General features: G+C 36.3%; 1 protein-coding gene across 2 annotated transcripts in view; it reads left to right on the top strand.

Annotated features, from left to right (window-relative positions):
* TRIM24 (tripartite motif containing 24) overlaps positions 1-16,045 on the top strand; it is a 98,151-nt gene extending 82,106 nt beyond the window's left edge. For both annotated transcript variants that reach the window (XM_046021262.1, XM_046021261.1), the window contains exons 10-19: positions 335-508; positions 3,831-4,004; positions 6,120-6,255; positions 7,675-7,747; positions 8,833-9,001; positions 10,810-11,138; positions 12,219-12,351; positions 13,421-13,495; positions 14,251-14,400; positions 15,226-16,045. In XM_046021262.1, the coding sequence (XP_045877218.1) occupies positions 335-508; positions 3,831-4,004; positions 6,120-6,255; positions 7,675-7,747; positions 8,833-9,001; positions 10,810-11,138; positions 12,219-12,351; positions 13,421-13,495; positions 14,251-14,400; positions 15,226-15,435 (1,623 nt within the window). In that variant the 3' untranslated portion in view covers positions 15,436-16,045. The remainder of the gene's footprint in view (positions 1-334; positions 509-3,830; positions 4,005-6,119; positions 6,256-7,674; positions 7,748-8,832; positions 9,002-10,809; positions 11,139-12,218; positions 12,352-13,420; positions 13,496-14,250; positions 14,401-15,225) is intronic.
* Positions 16,046-25,930: the final 9,885 nt, after the last annotated feature.

Genomic DNA, 25,930 nt, shown 5'->3' with positions numbered 1-25,930 from the left:
CTCAGTAAATGCTAGCAATTACTATTCTACCATCACATTACTTTAGGAGATCTGAAGAGGGCAGTTCTTTGCAAAATGTAATCATCAGAGACTTCGAAGGATACCAAACACAAATTTTCCCTACTTCCTAACATGGCTTAATCTTCCCCCAAGGCTCTTTCCTAGTAAAACTTTTCACATAGTTATACAGATTCTAGAAGGCTGCCTCCTTCCCCCATACCTGTGTTATAGTGTTAATAAGTTATTCATCTGTGACAGAGGTGCTGTCTTTCTGTGAAAGATTTGTCTTTCAAGGGATGATTGTCACTAAATTGGTTTAATTTCTTTTTTCCAGCAACCCCCTCCACGTTTGATAAATTTTCAGAATCACAGCCCCAAACCCAATGGACCAGTTCTTCCTCCACATCCTCAACAGCTGAGATATCCACCAAACCAGAACATACCACGACAAGCAATAAAGCCCAACCCACTACAGATGGCTTTTTTGGCTCAACAAGCTATAAAACAGGTATCCATATTTGCTTTCTTCAGCTTCCTGTTCTGCTTCTCTATTTTTAGACCACATTAAATTTATAGATAAAGCAATGAAGAGCAAGAGCAAGCTCCCCCCCCCCCCGCCCCACAGGACTGATTGATTTGAGAGAGGAAAGTGCATGAGTGGTGGGGAAGAGCAGAGGTAGGAGAGAGAATCCTCAGGCAGATTCCCTGATGAGTGTGGAGCCTGATGTGGGGCTCAGTACCAGGACCCTGAGATCATGACCTGAGCTGAAACCAAAGGGTTGGATACTTAACTGACCGAGCCACCCAGGCACCCCCACCCCCCCTTTTTTTTTTAATAAATGTGAGTTACCAAGTTTATTATACACAGACTAATGGAGACAAAACTAAGAGAAAAGGTCTTGATTTGTAATTAACAAGAAAAATCAAGCCACTTATATTGATATTGGAGTGAAGTCCCAGAATAATTAATTAGTCATAGTATGAATTTTGGCAATACTGATAGGTATAGCTTTTAGCTGTTCATTAAGACAGAAGTATTCTAACAAATACAGGTTATATTTCTGCAAAAGAGAATATAAATGAATCTTTAAATTGTTATAAGGAGACTTCTTAAAAACATACTGAAAGTTTTAATATGAGGTACATAAATATCTGATTAAGCTTAATATTTACAGTTATATATTACGTCCAATCTTACTGTTATATCTTACTGTCTTTGGGTAAAATTATTTTTAGATGAGACATTACTTTTTAACAAGTAAAAGTTCTCTTTGTCTTCTCCAAGAACTTGTGTCAACAGTCTTTCCAGGTTAACACTTATAGGTTGATGTCAGTTTTCAGTTTTTTTTGCCAAGACCAAATTAAGGAATATGCTATTTTCATAATTCTGTGATATTCATTTAATCAAATGATCTGAAAATTCTGTTGTAAAAAGTACACACACTGTATGTGTGTGTGTGATTATAATTAGGGTTTGTTATAATATCACCAAATTTTCTTAAATAATATTTAACAAAAATACTTTTATTTAAAAGTCATACCTCTATTTCATCAGTAAAGGGAGGTGCAAAGGGCCCAAGCTACAGTTTAGCCTTAAACTTTCCTAATAATTTTGTGACCTTATGCAAGCTTAATCTTTTAAATGTTATTTGCCCCAACTATGCATTGAGTACCTTGCAGAGTTGTGCTGAAAGTGAGTGCTAACATATATAGAAACATTTAGCACATTCTGTGTACACAAATGTGTACTTTCCCTCTTCCCCATTTATTATTTTTAATGGGTAGACACACACTCTAAGAATGCTTTTTAAAATGTTTCTTGGTCAAAATGTAAACATGAACGAATAAATGAACAAACTAAGAAAATGTAGTGTGGAATTGGTTTTCAGTTGGTTAATTTAATAAACTGTAGCATATTTGCACAGTGAGAATACTTTAACCTATTGAGAAAATGCGGTAATCTATATGTGATTATGTTATATGGGAAAAACCATGTTCTAGAATTTTTGTGGGGCATTACCTCATTTTCCTGGTTGTATATGTTTTATCATATGTATGACATATATTATTTCTATTTACATCATATGTATATGACATATATGTATGATATGTATATATACATGATATATAAAAACCTGGAAAAATAAACATTATCTGTAACTATGATTATTCTGTGGGAGGGAAGGAGGATTAGGGTCCAGAGAAAAAGAAAAAGATGGATGATGGATGGATGGATATGATGGGTAGGTGGTGAAGAGAGGACATTCACAGGTTTCTTTACACAATATTTTCAGTAAAGAATATAAATTAGATTTTTCAAAATTGGAATGCTTCTGACACTATCAGTCTTTATAGTGTAGTCTATGTATAAACCTTGTGTTTGGAGATTTTTTTTTCCCTTGCATAGTCTTGAGATACCTCTCAGTTGCTTTCCTTTTTATTTTATGTTTCATTATGTTTTATTATGAAAATTTTCCAAACACAACAAGTTGAAAGAGTTGTATAGGAGACATATTGTTCTGTTTGCCTTTTCGTTTATTATTCCATATACCTCTCTATTCATCCATCTGCCAGTCAGTTGTTTTTATTTTTTGATAGGTTTTGAAGTCATTTGTAGAGAGCATCATGGTTCATCTCTGTACTTCTCATTCCTAGTATTCTCTGAATTAATGTACTTGTCTCGCTTTAACTGAGATTTAACATAAATAACAAAGAGTTTCCTCCAGTGTTTGTTGAGGTTTGATTATCTGTTCATATGTAATAAGTGGGTTAAAAAAAAATCATAAAAGCCTTGGTCTAGAGCTAACGTTTGATGATTGAGATTTCATGCTAGATTTAAGGCTGTGAGGCAGATTTATTGGGAGAATTCCGAGTGTTGCCATCTTTAAGTCTTAGGCTGGCCCAGTTCCCAGAGGATCTTCCTGTCCTCCGCCTAAAATGCAGGGCCTGTCTGCTCCTTGAAGCCACACGGGTAAGAAGAATGGTAGGGGGCCAGTGGCAGAGTGTGAGGGAAGCTCAGCATTTGGTGTGAGTATGGTTTCTTAATCTTCGTTTTCAGTGCAGTACTTTTCTGCCTTCTGCTGAACCTGGTGCCTTTCAGTCAAATGACACTGTTTTACCTGTTTTAGACAATAAACTTCAGCCTTCATCTGTGGAGATGGAGGAAGTCCACATTATCTTGGGGTAACTACAGGTAAAGAAGGAAAGGAACATGGGCTTTAGTGCTTCCTAAACAGACTCTCAGCACATTGTCCTGTTTTCAGCCGCAGATTCACCTTTCTTGCTTCTCTGTTCTCCCCACTGCAGCTTAGGTTTCAGCTTTAGCAAATTGACTAAGTGGTTTGCTGTTCGTCCATCCTCTTTATAGCTTCCAAAATGGGATTTCTGTGGTCTTTCCTATGTTCTTTGAGTCAAAAGCCTTTTTAAAAAATTCCCCATAACTGTTACTTTAGTTTCAGATGTCTCAGGTAGGAACAGAAGAAAATGTATGTGTTTAGCCCTCCATCTTTACCTCAAAGTTCCTGTCTATGTATGTATTTCTTTTCCAATATATATATATATAAGCTTTCCGAGATATGGGGTATTATGGTTTTCTGGTTAAAAAAAAATCCGTGCTTTTTATTTTTTTTATTTTTGGACAGGATTAATGAAAATTATATATATATGTCCATCTCCTCCCCCTCCTCCTGCCTTTCAGTTCAAAGTGTAGTTGAATTCAAGTAGCAGAATGTATCTTCTACTTTGTTCTGTAACAGAGGAACAGGGATTAGTTGGACATTTTACGTTTTGGCCTGCTGATAGACAACCTTTCTCCTCTCTTGCTACTGTAGTGGCAGATCAGCAGCGGGCAGGCTGCCGCATCCACTGCCAACAGCACATCCTCTACGCCTTCTAGTCCTACCATTACTAGTGCAGCAGGATATGATGCAAAGGCTTTCGGTTCACCTATGATTGATTTGAGCTCACCAGTGGGAGGTTCTTATAATCTTCCTTCTCTTCCAGATGTAAGTATACACAAAATTTATACTAAGAATCTTTTGAGAATTTTTAAGTGAACTTAAATCTGGTAAAAAGCCTTGAGTTAGTCAGATTAAAGGTTGTGTTTGGTTTTAGAAGTCATTTTTATTCTTTAGAAATAGAACAGCAGGAAAAATAGAAAGATGCTAAGCTAATAAAAAGATGGAATATATTTCATGGCACTGCAGCTAAAGGTGTCTGTGAATGAATACAGCGATGGACTAGGGAAACCAGGGAAGTAAGGATCTGGGAAGAGGTACTGGCAAGTTGAATTGCTGGAATGTGCTATTTTAGAGTAAGGTTGGCAGGGGAGGCTAGAATTGAAGACCTCAGAAGAGGTGGAGACAAGTTTAACAATGGAAATGAAAACATTTCCTCCCAGATCATACTGGCCAGTGCAGAATTACCTCTGATTTATTTTATATTTAAATTAAATACGTGTACTTGCTATTTTTGTCAATATGACTTTTTAAAAAATCTCCAAAGGCAGAAAATGCAACCTTCTATAATCCAAGTATAAGTGGGTACTTATTTTACCTTATCTTAATCCTGTAAGTTTAGAAAATTGTGACAGAAACATTAAAAACTTATAAGAAATATCTTATCAGATTGTAAAATAATTTTTAAATTTCCATTTAGTTGGTTTTTCAAGCTATTGAGATCAACTAATACTTCAGTGTTAATCTTAACAGGGTTTCTTAATTTTTAAAATAATGGTGTATACTTTAAATGGGTGAAGTACATGTATTTTTCATACTTTCATACTTCCTATGTGGTACATAGGAAAGCTGCTTTTGTCTCATTCCTGTAATTTTACTTTAGCTTTTAGGATTACCTTACAATATAAATAACTTTTCTTACATTAAGATCCAGTAGATCCAGTCACATTCCAGTATGTTTTACACTCTGAAAATTATTGGCCAAGGTATTGCCCAAGAAATATTAAACATAAGTGATCCTGTGTGCTTACCACCTACCCAAAAGAGGACCCACAGAAAGTAGAATTGTCCTTCTGCTCTTTTCTCTGCAGTCCTCAGGTACAGGTGACACTTCGTCTCTCAGGCTTGCTTGACTGAAATTCTTTACCTGAACCATAGAATAAAGACACTGATTTGAGTGACCATTTTCTCAGTCCTCTCAAAGATGGTTCATATAACTAGCACCATTCTAGATGGAAAGTTGAAAAGTAAATTCATCACACATGATCTGTGCCCTAGGAGCGTAAGACTTAAGCCCCTTGTAGAATCCTGATTGAGAAGGGCTGGAACTATGTTAGAGAACTGAACTTGAACTTTAATCACAAAGACATTTTGGGGAAATAAATAGTCTATTTAAGTATGATAAGTATTTGCATCTAGAGAATTAAAGTCTTATTCAGTAGAAATATCAGTATTTTAACCAAGAAGTCAATTAAGAAGGAAGTGTTTCCTTTATACCTGTTATATTAAAGCAAGAATCTAGAGAGGATCCATTCTTCCTACCAAATAGTAGTAATGTACTTAAATGAGTTAGTGTTCTAGAAATGTGTTATGTGTGGGCCTACTTGATCTATGTAGTCATACCAGAGCACAAGTTCTCAATGTGAGCCAAAGACAATGGGGGTCAGGGGCTCCACAAGATCCTTTCTCTGTAAGGCCATATTTTCTTCATATTCTTCAACCAAAACCACACAGCACAACAGATTGTGTGCAGAAGCAGATAGAAGAATCTAGTTGGCTCTTAGTAAGCCAAACTAAAGAGATTTGCTAACATGTAAAACTGTGCTATTTTTCTCATCACCTTTTTTTAATCTACTACCATTTGTTATTTTTAAATAAGTATTTTTGTTTCAATTTTGATGGGTTTGAATGACACTCTTATCCTTGCTGATAACTTCTGAAATAGTATGTCCTCAGCATATTTACTAAGATGGAACGTTAAGAAGAATGAAAGCTTTTTCAAGATTGTTCATGGGGAAAATATGCATGAGAACTTCTCAGATAGGATATTTACATATTTTATTATTTGATAGTAATTAAACTATTAAAGTTTTCTATTAAATTTAAAGTAGCTTTTAACTTGCAAAGTCAGGATGCCGTGAAATAAATTTCTTTTCTTATAAGATTGACTGTTCAAGTACTATTATGCTGGATAATATTGTGAGGAAAGATACTAGTATAGATCATGGCCAGCCAAGACCACCCTCAAACAGAACCGTCCAGTCACCAAATTCATCAGTGCCATCTCCAGGCCTTGCAGGTAAAGTGGGCTTCTTTTGATTTTGTGAGTGTGTCCCATTTTTTCCTCTTAATTGTAATGACCCCTACACCCCCTTTTGTTGGTGTATTAAAATGAGTCTGAGTTTTTGGCACTATTTAAAATTAGTATACTTTCAAAGTGGCAAGCAAAGGTTAAACCTCTGTACCTTTTTAATTTCAATAAAACTTTCAGGCATTAGAGCATTCCCAAGAGGAAATTAATATTATACATTCTCTTTTTGATAAGTTTGCCTGTGTTGTGGTCTCTTTTTTGGGTGTAAGTTGCCTAGGGTCAAAATTAAGCAGTGTCAGTCACTTCTTGGTGGTTTTGTTTGGTATTTAATTAATGTTTAAAAAATTTTAACATACCTACTCATTTCCTTTAAAGCACTCTATACCTACTCCCAGAGACCTTGGCAAAATAGGTACCCTAGAACAAAAGAAGGAAGGAGGAGAATTTCTTAAGTCATTCACCAGTCACGCAACCATAATAAGGCAGTTACACAATTTAAAAGGAGGTGCTTATTAAAACATAAACTGGAAGAACACTGTTGACAAAATATGGCAGAGAAAATGTTTAATTATAAAACAAGTTTGTACAAATAAATAAGGCAAGTACTCAGTATTGCCAAAGGACATGAGTAGATAATTCCCTGAAGAGGAAATACAAATATCCAGTAACTTGGGGGATTAAGTCTCACTAGTGGTCATTAAAAATATCAAAACAAGACATAATTTCTAACTGTTGAAGTAGCAGAGACTTAAAATAGTGGAGATACTCATTGATAAGAATGTGAGAAGAGAATACTCCGATACATAGCTGGCGGGAGTATAAGTTGACAAAACATTTCTGTAAGCCATGTTTACAATATTACTAAAGCTAACATTTACCCATTGCTGACTCTGTGCTAGGCATTGGACAAAGTATCTTTTAAGTGCATTGCCTGGTAGAATATTTGTTTCAGTGTCTCCATTAATTGGTCTCTGTGTGGCTTTCTTACTTGGACTGCTTTTATATTAGCGCCTACCACTTTTTATTGTCTTCTGTAGCTTGCACTGATGCTGGTGTCCTCACTGACATTTTACCATGGTTATTCTAACTTGGGACATTTGACAGTGTTTGGAAACATTTTTGGTTGTCACATTCTGGGTGGGAAATATGGAGGGATACTGCTAAACATCCTACAGTGCACAGAACCCCCCCCCCCCAACAAAGAATTATCTGGCCTAAAATGCCAACAATAGGTTGAGACCCCTGCCAGTCTAAGGGAGTTAGACTTTGCTGGAGTCCAACTGCTTACTGTTTTTTATTACTTCGTTGTATTCCGGTTCACATAGTATTAAGTGAGCACAATCAATAGGAATTTAATACATAATTATTAACTCATTTTATGAATGTGAATGATTTGCTCTTCTTCAGGACCTGTTACCATGACTAGTGTACACCCACCAATACGTTCACCTAGTGCCTCCAGTGTTGGGAGCCGAGGAAGGTAAACTGACTCAACCTTATTCTCTCATATATAAATCTCCAGTTAAATTTCTCTTGACAGTGCTCCAACATGCTCTTTTTTTGAACAGCTTCCTTTATTTTAACTTTTAAATTAAAACGTTAATTATTATTATATATTAATTTGATAAACTAGTGGATCAAGTAAATAAAGTGCAGTTTTGTCTTTAAAGGTACAGAAATTGGGATGGGGGTTAATATGTTGAAAATAAGAAAATACATTTGACTTTAGCCTAATAGCAAGGAAAATTTAAATGAAGTAGGTATCACGTGCTGTACCTTATAGGAATGTACACAGATACAAGCTTAGGAGGAAAAGAAACAATGACTTTATACTAACTTCAGTGTTCTGACTTTTTTAATGGCCAAACATTAATTCTGCCTTAAAATAAATAAACTCATAATAGTTGAAATTCTATCTCAGCTTACTGCTTTGCTCAGCTACTTCTTATACTTGCAAATTTCTCCTAGATAATGAACCCAGTTCTTAACTTGCCTAATCGGAAGAAGCATTCTCTGAGGAGAAAAAGGTTGCTTTTAATCCCCTAGAACACAGTGGCTATCTGTAAAAGGTTTTTGTCCCACTACACTTTTAAGTAGCAGAACACCAATAACTTATGTCTCTAATTGTCTCTAATATGTCTAATTAATTGTCTTCACACTTCGTGACAGTAAATCGTTAATGGGATCCCAGGGTCTCTTTGTCATTGACTAGAGAAGGAAATGGGACATGGGAAAGTCTAAAAAGAAGATGCTGGCTCTAAGATACTGAGCTTCAGTTGTAGAGCTTCAAAATATTGAAGCCAGTTTTCTTTTAATTCAAATTTTATTTAAATGTATTTAAATGTCTTTCCAGAAGTATAATGTAACTATTTAGATAGGCTAATATGTAAAACTTCTTATACATGAAGCAGTTGCATTTCAGTTATGTATCATTTATTGATAATGGAACATAGTAACCATTACTGTGAAGATATAGCATTATTCCTGAAAGCTGTTGTTACACTTTGTCTTGAAATGTTTAAGGCGGCATTGTTTTGATTTTTTTTTCCCCTTCCTTTCTTATAGTTCTGGCTCTTCCAGCAAACCAGCAGGAGCGGATTCTACACACAGAGTCCCAGTGGTCATGTTGGAGCCAATCCGAATAAAACAAGAGAATAGTGGACCTCCTGAAAATTATGATTTTCCTGTTGTTATAGTGAAACAAGAATCAGATGAAGAATCTAGGCCTCAAAATGTAATTATATTAATTTGGGGAATACGATGCCTATTTAGGAGATAGGATGAAAGAAACTTTTAAATAGCAGATAGGAGATTATAATTTGTTATATTTGAAAACCAGGAAATAGTCAACCAGGGTTGAAAATTTAGCTCTCAGTAAATTAAAAGAAAAAGATGGACAGAAAATAAGGAGAAGAGTTTGAAAAATCAGGTTCAAACAAGGGGGTTGGGCATTTGAGTAAAACACATGGAAGATAACTGCCCAAAAAACAATACAAGGAAACTTACTGTAACTGAAAAGCATGATCATCTGTGTTGAAAGGGCCCATCAAGTACCAGAACATTAAATGAAAAAAGGACCCAAGTTACTACCATAAGTTTCAGAACACTGGGATTTCTAAAAGCTTCCAAATGGAAAAAAACACCTTATGCAAAGGATCAGACATCATAATGGCACCAAGTCCTCAAAATGGACACTTGAATCTGAAACATAGTAAGGAAATATCCAAATTGTTAGGGAAAAATATTTCATAGCCAGAATTCTGTATCAGTCATGCATAAACATTAAATAAGCATTTTTTAGACATGTATGTAGGGTCTCAGAAATTTTAATTCTCATGCATTCATTCTCAGATATTTGAGAATATGCTTAATCAAACATGGAGTGAACCAAGAAAGAAGGCGGCATAAGATCCCAGAAATGGGATCTAACACAGAAAAGAGTAGCTCCCAGTACAACAGCTTCTCTAGTACACCACGTAGCAGAGGACAGAAGACTTCACAGCGGTGTATATAAAGGCAAAAATGTTTGGCAGTATTGAAAGGCATTTTATCGCCCTACGGGAGTTTGTGAGAAAGACTTAGGGTTAAGGACTAGAAAAGTAAGCAAATGAAGGACAAGAAGCAGGAACAATTGAACCATACTAAGAACAAAAAGACAAAAGAGGATAGTGTAGTCATAGTACATTGTGTGGTTATTTAATGAATAATATTTATAGTCCTAATTATATAAACAAACACCTGTATTACACAAATTTGACTAAAAACTAGATCTAATCAGGATATAACCTGAATACACATTTAACCAAAAATTGAATTTTTCAGGATACTTAACCAGTGCAACAATGATACTGACTTGGAATAGATGTTGGCCATAAAGTTATACTGGTACCTAAAAACTTAAAAACAGTAAAAAAATAAATCAGTCCTTAATAAAGCTTAAGAGGGTGGCATGAATGGCGTGTGTGTGTAGGGAGGGGATGGAGAGGCAGGAAAGATTAGAAAAATCTAATCTTCGATACTTAGGAATATATATACATATATTTAAAACTGAGCATGACCTGAGCTGAAGGCAGATGCCTAACTGACTGAGCCACCCAGGTGTCCCAAATTTAGATTCATCTTAAAGTTACTAAAGGCTTCTGCAGAAGTGAAATTCTAGGATTTAAAGCACTGTACTTTTCTGTGAATGATAAAAATTCAGCAGTAGGCATAGTTTCTGTCTGAGTATAATTTGAACTAATAGCTCAGTGTATTTACTATCTCCCATTTCTGTAACAGTCAGCAAATAAGAGATTTCTTATATTATCCACACTCCCTTTCTGCTGATTGTGTATTTTGATGATAGTTTTTAGTAGAGGTTCATGTCTTTATCCCTGGGGATTCCTATAACAGCAGTAAACCTGTTTCTTACATTTTCACTTCTTCAGTACTTCTTTTGAAGTACCTGGGTGCCTATGAGAGAGGATTCTACAGTCCAGAATTATAATAGTGCAAATAAAGAATGCCAGTTTTGAGAAATAAGACATATTCTTTCCATTGCAGGCCAACTATCCAAGAAGCATACTCACCTCCCTGCTCTTAAATAGCAGTCAGAGCTCTACCTCTGAGGAGTCTGCGCTAAGGTCAGATGCCCCTGATAGCACAGGAGATCAACCTGGACTTCACCAGGAAGGTTCCTCAAATGGAAAGTCTGACTGGCTAGATGCCTCCCAGAAGTCACCCCTTCATGTTGGAGAGACCAGGAAAGAGGATGACCCCAATGAGGACTGGTGTGCAGTTTGTCAGAATGGAGGAGAACTCCTGTGCTGTGAGAAGTGTCCCAAAGTATTTCATCTTTCTTGTCATGTGCCCACTTTGGCAAATTTTCCAAGGTAAGATGGTATTTGCTTCCCTTTGCCACATTCTTTCACTATAAATAACAATCACTGATCATTGTAATGTAACATAAAACCTTAGAAATGTAAATAAAAGTCCACTTCACACAAATGCATACTCCAAAACCTTCAACATAGGGTTTTCAATACTCTGCTTCCCGTTCCCTGTGCATCTCTCAAAAACCTAGACTGTTGGGACGCCTGGGTGGCTCAGTTCATTAAGTGACTGCCTTCGCCTCAAGTCGTGATCCCAGGATTCTGGGATCGAGTCCCACATCGGGCTCCTGGCTCAGCAGAGAGCTTGCTTCTCCCTCCCACTCTGCCTGCTGTTCTCCCTGCTTGTACTCTCCCGCTCTGTTAAATGAATAAATAAAACCTTAAAAAAATTCTAAAAAAGAAAAAAAAGAAACCTAGACTGTTAAGAAAGGAAAAAAAATAGCCAGTCCTTCAAATTATTACAGATTCTTACCCTAAAGAACAGTAATCCTTGTGCATAATAATTGCCAAAATACTCCATCGTATTTGCCAAGCACTGAGCTGTATCATTCACAAATATATCAAGTACATTTTCAAACCAACCCTGTGAGATGCTACTGCTGCTGCTGCTGATGATCATGATGATGATGATGACGATGACGACGAACAGCAGCCACTGGGTTGTCTCTAGTTCTTCAAAAGCTATACTTTTTAAATTTTAATTTTAAAGTTGCAAGAATAGTACCAAGAATATTTCTTTTTCTTGAATCATTTTAGGGAAGATGCCAGTTTTGCCTCACATCAGACATAAATTAATGGGTGTGTGTTTGTTTTATGTGTTTATTTCACATATGTGTTTTCATGCCTTTTTGACTAGACTAATATTTACGGCTTTGACCCTCGTACTGTATTCCTGCCGTAAGGCTCTCCCAGCATGGTGCTATGTACATAGTAGTTATGCTTGCAGTAAACCCTCAGTGATTACAGTTCATGCCAAACAAACAAATCTGTATCATAGATGGTGGGGAGGAGGTGGGAAAGGGAGATAGTGAAGAGAGAAATGATGCAGTAGGAATTCAGAAGTACTTTATCCCCCAACAGTGGAGAATGGATTTGCACTTTCTGCAGAGACCTATCTAAACCAGAAGTTGAATATGATTGTGATGCTCCCAGTCACAACTCAGAAAAAAAGAAGACTGAAGGCCTTGTTAAATTAACACCAATAGATAAAAGGGTAAGTTTTTTTTTTTTTTTAACATTTCTAACATACGTTGTTAGTTAAACAAGTTTGTTTCTCTTTTTGTTAGATGGGGATTATTGTAATGCCATGTGCCTTTCATCAAAGAAGTGTATATTCAATCAAATTTTATACTGGCCTCTTTTTCTTTAGTTTTTCTATAAGAGTATAGGAATCTTAAATAATGTAACTTACAACTTTTTCTGGTTAAAAATAATCACAGTACTGCCTGCCTATACATTTTCTAGAAGCTTAAAAGACTGTACTGTAGCAAGGTAAAACATGTATCCTCTGTGTGGTCGAGAATTTTAGTTTACCTTTAGTAAATTTGTTTTATTTCTCCTGTAAATAATTTTCTTCCTAATTTGTTGAGAATCAGCAGGAAAGAGAAGGGCTTTTCTATTTACTCTTCCTGGAAATAATTCCATTCTTTTACCAGATGGTACTGGGTTTATACCTCAAAGCCAACTAATATAGTTAAGTGTAATTGACATTTAAAGCTACTACATCAACACTTCTTTAGTAGTTAAAGAAGTTCTTTGCTAAACTATTGAGTAAAACAATCAGTATGAAAGTTACTGTGCAAGAGGGGGCCCAAACACACACTGCCAGTGCTACACAATAGTTACTGGGATTAAACCCTCAGCAGAGAAGTAGCCAAGTGCACCATGTGCATTCAGAGAGGCAGCCTTAGGACTGGACACACCATAGAAAAGGGTCCCTCTGTGGATCTCTTAACATACATATACCCTTCTTTATTGACTATTAATAATCAGTATATAAATTAGAGAGATAAGTGGAAATTTGTTTTTAGAGAGCTTTAGATAGGTTTCTCATGATACTGCTTTTTGTTCCTATAAGAACTGCTCTCCTATATCACATATAGCCCAAACTGTTAAGCAGTAGAATTCAGTAAATAACTGAAGAGATCAGAACTCTAAGTATTGATATTTTTCTGGTATTCATCTGGTTTTAATTTTTATTGTATTTTGAGACCCATGGCATTGGCATTAAAAAATAAGCTGTGATTTCGTTATTTTACGATATTTTTTATTTTTTTGCTTAGAAGTGTGAACGCCTACTTTTATTTCTTTACTGCCATGAAATGAGCCTGGCTTTTCAAGATCCAGTTCCTCTAACTGTAAGTATTAACATCATTTTGTGCATTTTTACATAGTAGGATGGTTTTTGTTGTTGCTTTTTAGAGCACGCACTAGTGGGAGCGAGGGGGTGGTGTAGGGAGAGAGAATCTTAAGCAGACTTCATGCCTAGTGCAGGGCTCAGTTTCATGACCCTGAGATTATTACCTGAGTTGAAATCAAGAGTTGGACACTCAGCCACCCAAGCACCCCACAGTAAGATGATTTTTCTAAACTTGATTTGTGAGAATGTAGTTTTCCCACCATTCTTTAGTAGTTAGTTTCCTATATCTAATCCACATCTTAAAGCTTTATTAACACAAATGGAATACTTTGATCTTGAATACACTTTGATGTTCACAAATTGGCCCCAAGCTTGTATTCATTTCTCATAAATTCTCATGTATTTTACCCACTACTCTCTGCAATGATTTCTGTTCATCTCTTTCAAGAGGCTTAGGCATATAGCCTAAGCTATTGGGGAAAAACTTACAATTTGAGATAAATTCTTTGTACATATTTTGATTTACACAGGTCCAGACTTCAAGTACTAAGTAAATTTATAACAATAGAGGAAGAGGTGTCTGTGTGAGGGGGTGGGGGGGTGCCATAGGTTTGCTATATTGCTTTATCAGTGACAAAATAGTACACGGAAAAGCAATGAGAACAATCTGAATTTTATTTTCCTGCTTACAAAATGTATTTAGGACTGGTAAAATACAGTCTTTTTATTATACCGTCTCATTTATTTTGAAAGGTGCCTGATTATTACAGAATAATAAAAAATCCAATGGACTTGTCAACTATCAAGAAGAGACTACAAGAAGATTATTCCATGTACACAAAGCCTGAAGATTTTGTAGCTGATTTTAGATTGATCTTTCAAAACTGTGCCGAATTCAATGAGGTAAGAGAAAAAAGCGAAAAAAAAAAGAAAGAAAGAAAGAAAAAGAAACCACAGCAATGGGGAAGTAATATTAAACCAAACACTTTCTCAGCAAGAGATGAAGATCTATAATAGCATAAATTTCTAGAAGTTCAAGTTTGTCAGGGAATGAAAGGTAATTAGGAAGACCATGTCCACATTCCTATTATTCCTATTCAAAGGTTTATTATATGGTACGTGGAAATGCAAATTATAGCTGACAACTTGAAAAGAATTTAGAAAATATTTTTATCCAGAAGCATCCTTTGTCATTCCAACCTTTATTTCTTAAAATATAGCACTTCCAGACTGAAGTCTTCTTGAAGTTGATCTTGAAATATTAAGGTTGTGGTCTAAATAGCTCTGGTATTTAAGTTTTCTCAATTTTTGATCTGTCAGTTTATCTGAACATCTGTCAGACTTACAGACTTTTGTTGATGGTTTGTTCTCTGTATTGGTTATTTGTTCCAGAGATCCACATTTCATTTAATTTGCTTTAAAAAACACCTGTTCCATGATTCTGTGACTATGGCATCTCTTTGATAATCTCAATTATACAGTCATATAGCTATCACTACCTTACAGAATAATCCAGATGATTCCAAGCCTTTTATTTACTTATTTGACCTTCTCTAGACTTTGTCTAGCCCCAGACTATTATTTACTTTATATCAGTGATGTTGCATAAACATTTTCCCAAACTTGAGTTAAAAGAGAAAATGTGAGAAATATACTTTTTTATTGACTGTTGACTGTCTAAAATATTGGTGTTTTTTTTTAATTCATGTTTTTATTTTTATCCAACAGCCTGATTCCGAAGTAGCCAATGCTGGTATAAAACTTGAAAGCTATTTTGAAGAACTTCTAAAGAACCTTTATCCAGAAAAAAGGTTTCCTAAACTAGAATTCAGGAATGAATCAGAAGATAATAAATTTAGTGATGACTCAGATGATGACTTTGTACAGCCCCGGAAGAAACGCCTCAAAAGCATAGAGGAACGCCAGTTGCTTAAATAAGCAACACCATTGGTGTGTGCTGGTTTTTAGATTTTTTTGGTTTTGTTAAAAAACATTTTGTCGGTAATTTTAACATCATTACAAAAAGAGTTTGTGACCACTCTGATCTGTAAGTTTTTGATGTTTACTAGATTTTGATTTCCTTAATAAACCATTTGTTTTAATCTTCTTATTAAGAAAGAAAAAGAAGGGAAGTAAGGAAAGGAGTAAAAGGGAGTCAGAGAAGGGAGGGAGGAAGGAAGGGAGAAAGAAGCATCAACAACAAAAAGACATTCTTCCTACTTCTTAGATTTCAGAACTACAGTTTGGAGTGATAGCAACTATAGAAAGGAAATAGAGTACGTATGAACTCTTAAGTTGAAAATTTAATGTGGTTTGGATGTGTGCATTAATCCATTTTTAGAAAATACCACTACCCATTAATTATGGCCCAACCATGAGTTTAGGTGTACGGTACTTAAGAACAGTACTCCGTGAACATGAGTGGTAATAAGAGTTCTATCCTAGAATGCTGACTGGTACAACGAAAAAGTAGATTAGATGCTATTAAGAAGGCACCTAACAGTATATCATGTAAGATGGCAACTGTATTAAAGAAAAAGCAGGAAAACAAATGTTTGATTTTTGTTTTGTTTTTCCCTGTCTGTAGAGGTGTTTGGTATAGCAGGTGTTCAAAGCCATTTTTCGTACATTTCTAAATATAACTTCTTTCACTGAAGAAGTAAGTGTACACATCTTTGGTTTGCTTTGTGTGTCTGTGTGGTTTGTTGTTTGCTTTTTAACTGTGCAGGTGATCCTTTTATAACAAGACTCATTGTTTGCAGTATGGCTGTTAGTGGAACTACCGAGAACATAAAATTACAGCAGTGTGCGCCATGTTTGATGTGAGGATTCTTCAACATATACCCTGTTGGGCATTAAATATAAGTTCCCCTGAAAGGGACTAGTTTTGTGGTTTTCATCTTTCTTTATAACTTGGAATAAAAATCTGTTGTGGAATTTGGGAGCAGGCAGTTGGAGGGAATTACAATGAAAATTTAATTTTTTCTGAAACTTGTTTCCTATTTTTAAAAGTCAGTACCTGAAATTGAATCTTTTATCTTACTTGATTTTGAATTCATTTTCCTTCTCCCAGTAGAGATGCAAAAGACCAATCTTCTGAGAATAAGCACGGTGTTAATGAGCCAGACCTCGCTAGTTAAACTGACATCCATTTATTCCTTTTGCTTGTTCAGTGTCAAAAGAAGGAAACTAAATTTAGAAGAAAAAATTGTGCCAATCTAACATTTGACAAAATATTTACACATGAAGTTTTTCAAAGTAACCTTTATAAAACATTAATTGACTGAGGGAATTTTTCTCTTTAGGCTGATAGAATAAAAATAAGGCTGAGGTGAAAGAACCTTAATCTTCTTTGGATGGTTTCAACTCCCATGAATTACACCTAGAGGACTCTTCTTTCCACAAGACATTACTTCTTAAAATGGACAATTTGAAAATATCCTGGGGCTAATTCATTGTGTTTTCATATGTTGTTAAAGATAAAATAGAAAACTTAGGAACAATAGCTTCTTGTCGTAGACTTAGGTCTTGCCCATAATATGTCAATTACTTATTAATGGTTAAGAAGTCTTAATCACTTTTCCAAATACGTGTTTCAGAATAATTGTTGTATTGTGGATATGCGTTAGACATTTATTCTCCAAAGTCAACAAATTTTAATACCAATGCATATACCATTTAATTTCCTTTTTTCTCTAGGATTTTTAGCAAAGCAGCTGTGGCAGTTTTGCTAGTAAGTTTATTGTTGATATCTCAGAATACCCTTCTTCTGACCATTTGTTCTTCCATACTTGTTTCCCAAGTTAAAACAGCAACACAGATAAATTTTGAGGAGGGTCACAAAGGGAAATAGCATTTAAAGGAGAAAAATATGTATATATAATTTCTTAAATGCATCTGAGTCAGAATTTCTGCTATTGTGCCCAAAACTTTCATTGTTACATTTATTCATAATAATCTTTTAAAAACAGTATTTTACCTTTACTATTTTTTTCGCTGACTGAAAGGTAGTGTTAAGAACCATCTTTCCTATAATCACACATAATATAAATTACATTAAAACTGGTATTTCGCTCTCCAAACAACCTTTTCATAATGGTCTTTAAGATTAAAGTCCTGTGACCTTATTAATAAGCATCTGTGTGTCTGGGTGGATCCCAGTTTAGTAGTTCTTATGAGGTGAGCCTCACCCATAGTTAAGTGTGATTCAAGCAACCTTGACCTAAACTTAAAACGCTCCAGTGTTTACCTGTGATCAAAAACTCCAGATCTCCTTCTAGATTTGGAACCACAGCCCAGTGTCATAGACGTAAGACCCTGTAATGCTAGATGTGATAACATGATGACACCTTCGGCCAGGGCTTGTGAATTGAACAAACCATGTGGGAGCTAGGGTTTACCTAATTCTGGCTCATCAAAAGCTTTTCCATGTATCAAGCATCTGATATTTTTGGCATAAGGAAATAATATATTAAGAATACATTTGGACATGAGGATCTGGCAATGCAGTTATTTTGTCCTTTCAATTAATAGGCCTTGCCTATCTTCTCTGAATGGAGGGGTAAGAAGTTGGATGTGCTAAAAGGAAAATGCCCTCTTGGTAGTATTATTTGCTTTTCCAAGCTAAAGAACAGGCTCCACATTTTACCCCTACACCACAGGATAAATGCAATATAACTTAGGAATACTTCAAAAGGATTCATTCCACAATCAGAAGGGTGAGTATACAGTTGATTGCTCCATTTATGAATTTGCATTTCAAATTTCTATGTTGTTACGGTGCTTAAGCTTTCAAATTAGGGTTCCATAGACAGACTAGTTAGAAAATGAAAGGAGGAACCCTTCCTTTTGCTGAGGACTGATCCATAAATTGTGAATCCCTTAAGTTGCTACATGTGAGCAAAAGGTTTGTAGGTGTAAATAAAAGATGTGTTTATTTTCTGTTATGAATGAGAGAAATTGAGTGATCTGATTGGTTATTATGGACATGACTATGAGTTGGACCATCTAATTTCTTATGGAAGCCCTCCTCTTAAGTAAAATGTACATAATTTTAAAAAGTATTTTGTAACCTCATGTAAATTAATAGTTGATATCTTTTTACATATATTGCCCTTTCCTCTTAGGTGTGAATTTAGTTAAGTCATAATTCACAAAGTGGTAGTTCATGTTCCTTAGTGAGAATAATGCTGGCCAGTCAGACCACCGGTTACTTTCCCCACAAAGATTCGCTTATTGTGAAGGACATCATAGGCAGTAGTCTTTGTTGTGTTTTTGTTGGTTTTTTTTTTTTTTTTTAATTTTGGGGGAGAGGGGCAACTGGTGCTTTGATTTTTAATAAAACTTAGCTTTGATGGATTTTAACTGTGAATGTTTTACCACAGGAATTTTAATGGAAAAATTACACTATGTCATTCAGTAGAATCTTACCTAGTTTAAGTCTCTCTTCATTACTGCTTTTGTGTGTTCCTCTAAAGAAGTGATGCATATAGGATTGAGCTACTAGTCTGTAAATAATAAGAAAACTTTCTTAAAAATTCTAACATGTATTTCACGAGCCTTATAAGCAAAAAATAATTTTACAAACAGGAAGGAAGGGGGTGATAACTTTAGTTGCTGATTCCCATCCCCCTCAAAGTAGAAAACCAAAGATGTCATAAAAAAAATTCTCCTTGTCTAAAACCTGTTGGAAGAGGAGGGGAAGACAGAGTAGGGACTTTTACAGGTCACTTGGAAAGTTTACTTATGTTAATTTCACCTATAAACATTAGAAAGTTTTGATTCTCAGAAATTATGACTTTTAAAACTCTCTATTGGATATGGCACCTGGGTGGCTCAGTAGGTTGGGCAGCTGGCTCTTGGCTCTTGATTTCAGCTTAAGTCATGATCTCAGGGTCCTGGAATCAGGCACTGTGCTTAGCAGGGATTCTGCTTGAGAGTTCTTTCTCTCCCGAGCCCCTCCCCCTGCTCACACATGCTCCCTCTTTCTCAAATAAATCTTTAAATCTCACTGTTGGATATTAAACATCTTACCTTTTCTTTTTAAGATTTTATTTATTTGTCAGAGAGAGAGGAGCAAGAGTGAGCACAAGCAGACAGAGTGGCAGGCAGAGGCAGAGGGAGAAGCAGGCTCCCCGTCGAGCAAGGAGCCCGATGTGGGACTGGATCCCAGGACGCTGGGATCATGACCTGAGCCGAAGGCAGCTGCTTAACCAACTGAGCCACCCAGGTGTCCCTAAACATCTTACTTTGATAGGGCTGGGAATAGCCTTCTGTTTGAGTCTTGAGTTTTTAAGTAGAATAATTAAGTCCTACTTTGAATCCTAAAAATAACCCTTACCTAAAAATTATAAGTTAAACATTTAGCAAAATTCTCTTTCTCATATCTTCAAATGTAGATGTGGAAGAAAGTCTAATGTCCTCTGCCATGAATCAGGATACTTGTGTGAATTCCTTACTCATGCTCTAATGCCTTTAAACCTAAGACAAATACACTAGAGAATTCAGTCCAGAATCTCTGCATACTACTGATTAAAGCCAAGTTATTTGGGGAGGGGTGTAGGGGATATAATATATAGATCAACCAGGATAAGCACTTCTCAACCTAGCAGTGGGAATGTATGGACCTGAGAGGTAGCTTTTCTCCAAAGAAAATCAGGGAGTTACGAGGAAAGAGGAAAATGGTAACAAGACAAGAATGAGGCGCCATGCTTTAACAGTAATGCTAGTTCTCTAATCTAATTGATTTTAGGGATTTATTGATGAGAGTATATGCTGAGAAAGCCCAAAATACAGAAAGTCTGAAATAAAGGTTTCAGCATTCATATTACAGGATGAGTTTTTGCCATTTTAGACTATGCTTTAACGAGACTTAAATCGTGGGGCGCCTGGGTGGTTCAGGCTCCCTGCTCAGCAGGAAGTCTGCTTCTCCTTCTACCTTCCCCCAACTCATGTTCTCTCAAACATATTTAAAAAAATTTTTTTTAAAAAGGACTTAAATCAGTTTCTATATATGAAACTATTAGGTTCAGGGTGACTTGAAATTGACCTCCATTTCTACTAATGACTAATACTAGTAAGGAGGGTAAACAATACACTTGAGTTTATAAAGGATTTCTTGAATTTAGTATTCAATTAAAATCACATTAATAAAATTTTCTGTAGACTAATTCAGTGTCCTCCTGGGAGCCTGGGTGTTAGACTGGTGGACAATATCATAAAGTTCCTACAGCCCGGATACCTCCACAGGTACCGAGAGTTCCTGAAATTCTTGAGAAGGTACTTGAGCATCAGCTTTGTCCTTGTTGACTGTGATTGTCAACCACTACTATCCTTTGGCTTTATTATATTACTCTTGGGTTTAATTATAAATTGCTAACATCAGCATCTGAATTTTCAGTTATGATTGGGGGTGGGTTATTTGGCTAACCCCTCTATGTGTAGCCTAGACATCTTTGCATCAGAAATATTTGGGCCTACAATTTTTAATAGCTGTGCCAAGGTGGACTTGTAAACTTTTCAAAATGGCTGAAGAAAACAAATTAGGTGATTCAAACAAACACTTTTTGAAGTAGGCAGTCTCCATTCTCAAGGGTCCAGGGAACTGCAGAGCTGCGGTAGAAGGCAAGAATCTTTCATAGGATGAAGAATGAGGAACAAGTAAGTATCAGAGCCCAAAGGTGGCTTGGCACTTGGGGATTGGCTGACTGGATATACTATGTTTCTGGCCGAGTAGAACATGTATAGGGACCTGGACATGCAGTTTTGGTTTGCTGGTGGGGCACACAGCCTGAGCAGAACAGTTCCATCTTGGACCTGTTATTTCAGTAGCCCTCTGCCCGTATTTTTGATCATCCTTTTGACCATTCAAGAAATTTGATCAAAAATAATGCGACTCTCAGTGTGTAGTATTCAGAAAAGATGTCGGGCTTGTATTGTTGGGGCTTGGTAATGTTCTTGGATTCTCTTGTCAGTGGCTGCTCACATACACTTAATACTTACGAGAGAACACAGCACATTAGAGAGACACTAATGCTTACCAAAATAATGCCTATGGTTTGCATAGTGCTCCCGGGTCAAGGTTCCAACTGATACAGGGTGGCAAATGAACAGTCAAGAAAGAATTCTTAAGAATTTTTTTGGTACAAAAGTTGCTTTTATTAGAGCGCAGGGTCAGGACCTGTGTGCAGAAAGAGCTGTCCTTTTGCTGGTGGTTATATGCCCGGTGCTCAAGGGGTAAGGGAGTGTACAGTATTAGATCACAAATGTCTTTGAATTTCTATTTGTAAAATTACTTCCACAAGATTCAGCTCACTATTAACTATCAGTGAAGGTACAGGCAGTCATAAGGCCTTTGAGGAATGTAGCAACCAGTACGTATTTGATCCTTATCGAAACTGTGCGGGCTGTAGGTCAGTCTTTTGGGCTAAAGGTGAACATCTTTCTGTTTCTATTCTACATCCCTGTATCCCAAACCGACTAGAAATCAAGGAATGATATAGAGAGGGATGTTTCTTTAACCCAGTTGGCCTGCTTATGCATCTCATCTAATTGTCTACTTCCCTAGAAGTGTTTATCCAGTGAGTTTGTTTCAGAGAAAGTGAGGCACTGGAAATTGGGGAGAAGTTTGTGACAAGTATAAAGAACTACCAAATCACCAGCCTCCCACCAGATATAGTAATTGGTTGTAGGTTGGTTACCCTCCTTTGTAATGACCTGAGATACGTATATAATAGTATCCTCCTTGCCGGCCAAGGGGAAGCAAAAGATGGACCCCAAAAATCATAGAGGATGGTCGGGGGGGTGCGGGATGGAGGAATAGTTCTTGGTGTGGTGTCCTAGGAGGAAACACTTCATCTTAATGTCTGCTTTTCTTCCTAGTCAATTTGATTTTGAATCTTAAGTGTTTACATAGGACCAGATGCCAGATGGAACCTTCCTTAGTTGTGAAATATGTACTCAAGGTTTAACACTCTGAAATTTGGTAGGGCCCTTTGTTCTATCTCCTTTTTAGAAAAAGAATCTTTTGAGATGTGCCAAGGCCCCTCTAGAAAATGCCCATTAGTTCAAAGTCAAAAAAGACTTTGTTTAGAATTTGAGTTGGGGGAATTTTGTCAGAGATACCCCTTTAACCAAAGTCATTCAAAGGTAAATAACAGAAATAGTTATTTCTTTAAAAACTTAGTTCTTGTAATAATGAGAAGACTGGGTTAAATACTAGAAGACCTCTTAAAGACAACACAAAGCATGGTCAGTTGTTCTGGTAAGACACAAATTCTTTAATCTGCCTAGAAAGCAAAGAAATGTGTTTATTTACATTATTTTAAGAGCAGACCAATAATCTAAGAAAACTACCCTTTGAGCAGAAAAACAAATTCTAATTTTGTACCAGTGTACTTTTTTTTTTTTTTTTTTTTAAAGATTGTATTTATTTATTTGACAGACCACAAGAGCTGGAACACAAGCAGGGGGAGTGGAGAAGGAGGAAGCAGCCTTCCTGCCAAGAAGGGAGCCCATTGTGGGGCTGGAGCCCATTGTGGGGCTAGATCCCAGTACCCGGGATCATGACCTGAGCCAACGGCAGATGCTCAACAACTGAGCCACCCAGGTGCCCCTGTACCAGTGTACTTTTGATATCAAAACTCATTTTTTAAAAAACTTAGCCGACTAACCAGGCTCCCCCACTCAACAGGAAATCTGCTTCTCCCTCTTCTCCCCTCTGCTTGTACTCTCTCAAGTAAATAAAATCTTGGGGGGAAAAAAAGAAAAACTTAATCCATTCCAGTCTCATCCTTTGCCACAAAACCAACAACCTTTTTAATATTCATTCAGGTTTTGCTCTTCTTTTTCCTCTCACTCTGGAACAATCCATTGTTTCTCTTTAGACAGATTATTTTTCCTTTAATAAAAACACATCTCCGTATCTGATAACTTTTTTTTTACCTAAAACACATCCTTTATTGTGGAGATGCTTCCTTTACTTACATATATTATTTAGAATTATCAGCTCCTTAGAATCATTAATCCTTCAACAGTAAGCAATTGGGGCCTGTTAGGCTGCATTTTGTGGATTGATAAATGTATAAATATATTTTATAATTTCTATAAGTGTATTCCTCATAGGAAATTTTTGTGTGGCACAAAACATGTTTACTAGAATACCCAAGTATTTTTATTTCTTCTGTAAAAGGAAGCTAAACATGGATAAACTTCTGTTCAATAGTTAACATCTCTGTATTTTATCTTACTTGTAAATGATCTAGATATTCAGTGAATCTCCATCATTTAATTTACCTCAGTATAACCAAAGTTTCAGGTCACAAAAAAATTTTGGGAAGCAGTTGTTAAGGAAACCTACCATAAAGCGTAGTTTATATTGTTGAAAAGATCTCTATATTTGTTCTTTTGATTACACATAAGACATTAAACAGCTAACCATCACCTTATTTGACTTTCAGTAAACCCTAGGGAGAAAAGAGCTATGTCTATATTATATTTAATGTAGATAACTCTAAAAGACCTGCCTGTTTTAATTAAGCCAAGAAACTTTAAAAATAGCTCTATTTTTTAAACCAAAGATTATCCTAGATCACTTGAACCTAAAAAATATTTTGAGTTTCTGTATTTCTGAGAGTATACTTGATTTATATAAACACGTGCTTGTCTTTAAGCAACTTAGAGCTCTTTATAATTTTGGCAGTACCATCTGAACGTTGAAAAAAATCCTATGTGTAACATGCATAGACATACAGATGCAAACAGAAGGTATCTTCTGGCTTTTGTTTTAAAATTTTAGCCATAAGATGGATACAATAATAAACTAAATTCACTAGTTTGTCAAGAATAACTGGATCCAAATTGTGTTTCTGGCAGATAGAGGAAGTTAAGTTTGTGGAGAAGACATAAAAATTTTTCACTTCCGTGATTTCCAAACAGCCTTAAAGTAACAATTGCCTCCCCCAGGTTTGCATTCCAAAGAAGTGGCCCTTACTGGTTCCTAGAAAAGACTGGTTAGAACATTTACATCTCAAAGGCCCAGAAAAAGAAGGCAAGTTCCTCCTAGAAGAATCTTTGTTTCCTAAGTCCAGAATTTTTATAATACCTACAAGACTTGTTATGACTAGGGGAGGTAAAGAGGAGAAGTGGTTTTTTTTCTGTTCTTGTAAAGACACAATTTGTAACACAAGGACATTTCTTTAATTCCTTAAAGAATTGGGTTGTACCCTGAAGGATACCGAGAGGCTGACCCACCCATCCAACTACTTTATCTTCAATTTGTTTTAATATCTGGAGGCCGCTCTTCAACTAAGAATTCAAAAGATTGCTGTATTCTAGGTTTAGAGCTGTTTGTGTTTGGCTCCCCTCTTTGTATAAATTTCATTGACTCTTAAGGGAGACGGCCTAAAAGTTCTGTTAGGCTCTTGAGTATTTCCTTGCTATTTGGCCATCTTCTGGCCATAGGGTACTATAGAGTTACTTTTAAAAAAATCCTTGCAACTACCTTGCCAAGTTTCAGCCAGCAAAAACAGTAAATATTCCTGACAATATCAAACACCCCAAAAGATTTTTCCCTGACAAGATCCGTAACTCCTCCCAAAGATAACCAAAAGAAAAAAGGACCTTAGCAATTCCCTGAGAGCTAGCAACATTTGGTAGGCCCCCAGCCACAAAAGGGGAGCAACCCACATTTTTGTACAGCCATCTTTTAGAGCCCCAACCTGACATCTGAGCTCCCTACAGACACAAGAATGAACAACCTACAGGCCCCAGCAGGGAGAAAGCCATAGTCTCAGGAAACAAAGTGAAACAAGATAGTAACTGCCATCCCTGGGTGAGAAAGGATCAATAACCAGTGGGTTTCCTAAAACCAAATTCCTAAGAATCTGATTTGAAAAGGAAAAGACAATGTGCAATTTCTCTTGACCAGGCGTTATAGTGGTCCGGAAGAGCTGACTTCGGTAAGTTTCTCACTCTTCACTAGCTTCTGACAGTTTTACCAGGATGCCATCTATAGGCTTCACTGAGTGGCGTTTAAAATTGAGTGTAGCTCTCAAGATTTGGTAAGGTTTTCCATTAATTTTTAATTTCCCCTTGGCAGTTTGAGGGAATAACTGGCAGTAACTTACAGGAGAAACCCTTGGAGTTCCATCAACCCTAGCCCCATGGAGGGGGTAGAGGTCCTTTTCAGAGTAGATATGGGGATACTCAAATTTGATAAAATCTTCGAGGACATTTTTTCCAGTGTCCAAGTTGATTGCAATTTGTGGGCCAGTGTTTTAGATGATGGACCCCCTAGGACAGATGTGACAGGAGAGACAGAGCTGTTGTCTTAGGTTTCTGGCCTTGGAACTGTTGCCATTTTAAGGCCACTAACTTACAGGACCTTTGCCTTGGAAAGACAATGCAGATAATGGAGGAGTAGACTGATTACTCA

The sequence above is a fragment of the Meles meles genome, chromosome 10 (assembly GCF_922984935.1).
Source record: "Meles meles chromosome 10, mMelMel3.1 paternal haplotype, whole genome shotgun sequence".
NCBI classification, from domain to species: Eukaryota; Metazoa; Chordata; class Mammalia; order Carnivora; family Mustelidae; genus Meles; species Meles meles.
Note: the sequence above shows the minus strand (reverse complement) of the source record. Positions and strands in the feature narration are given on the sequence as shown.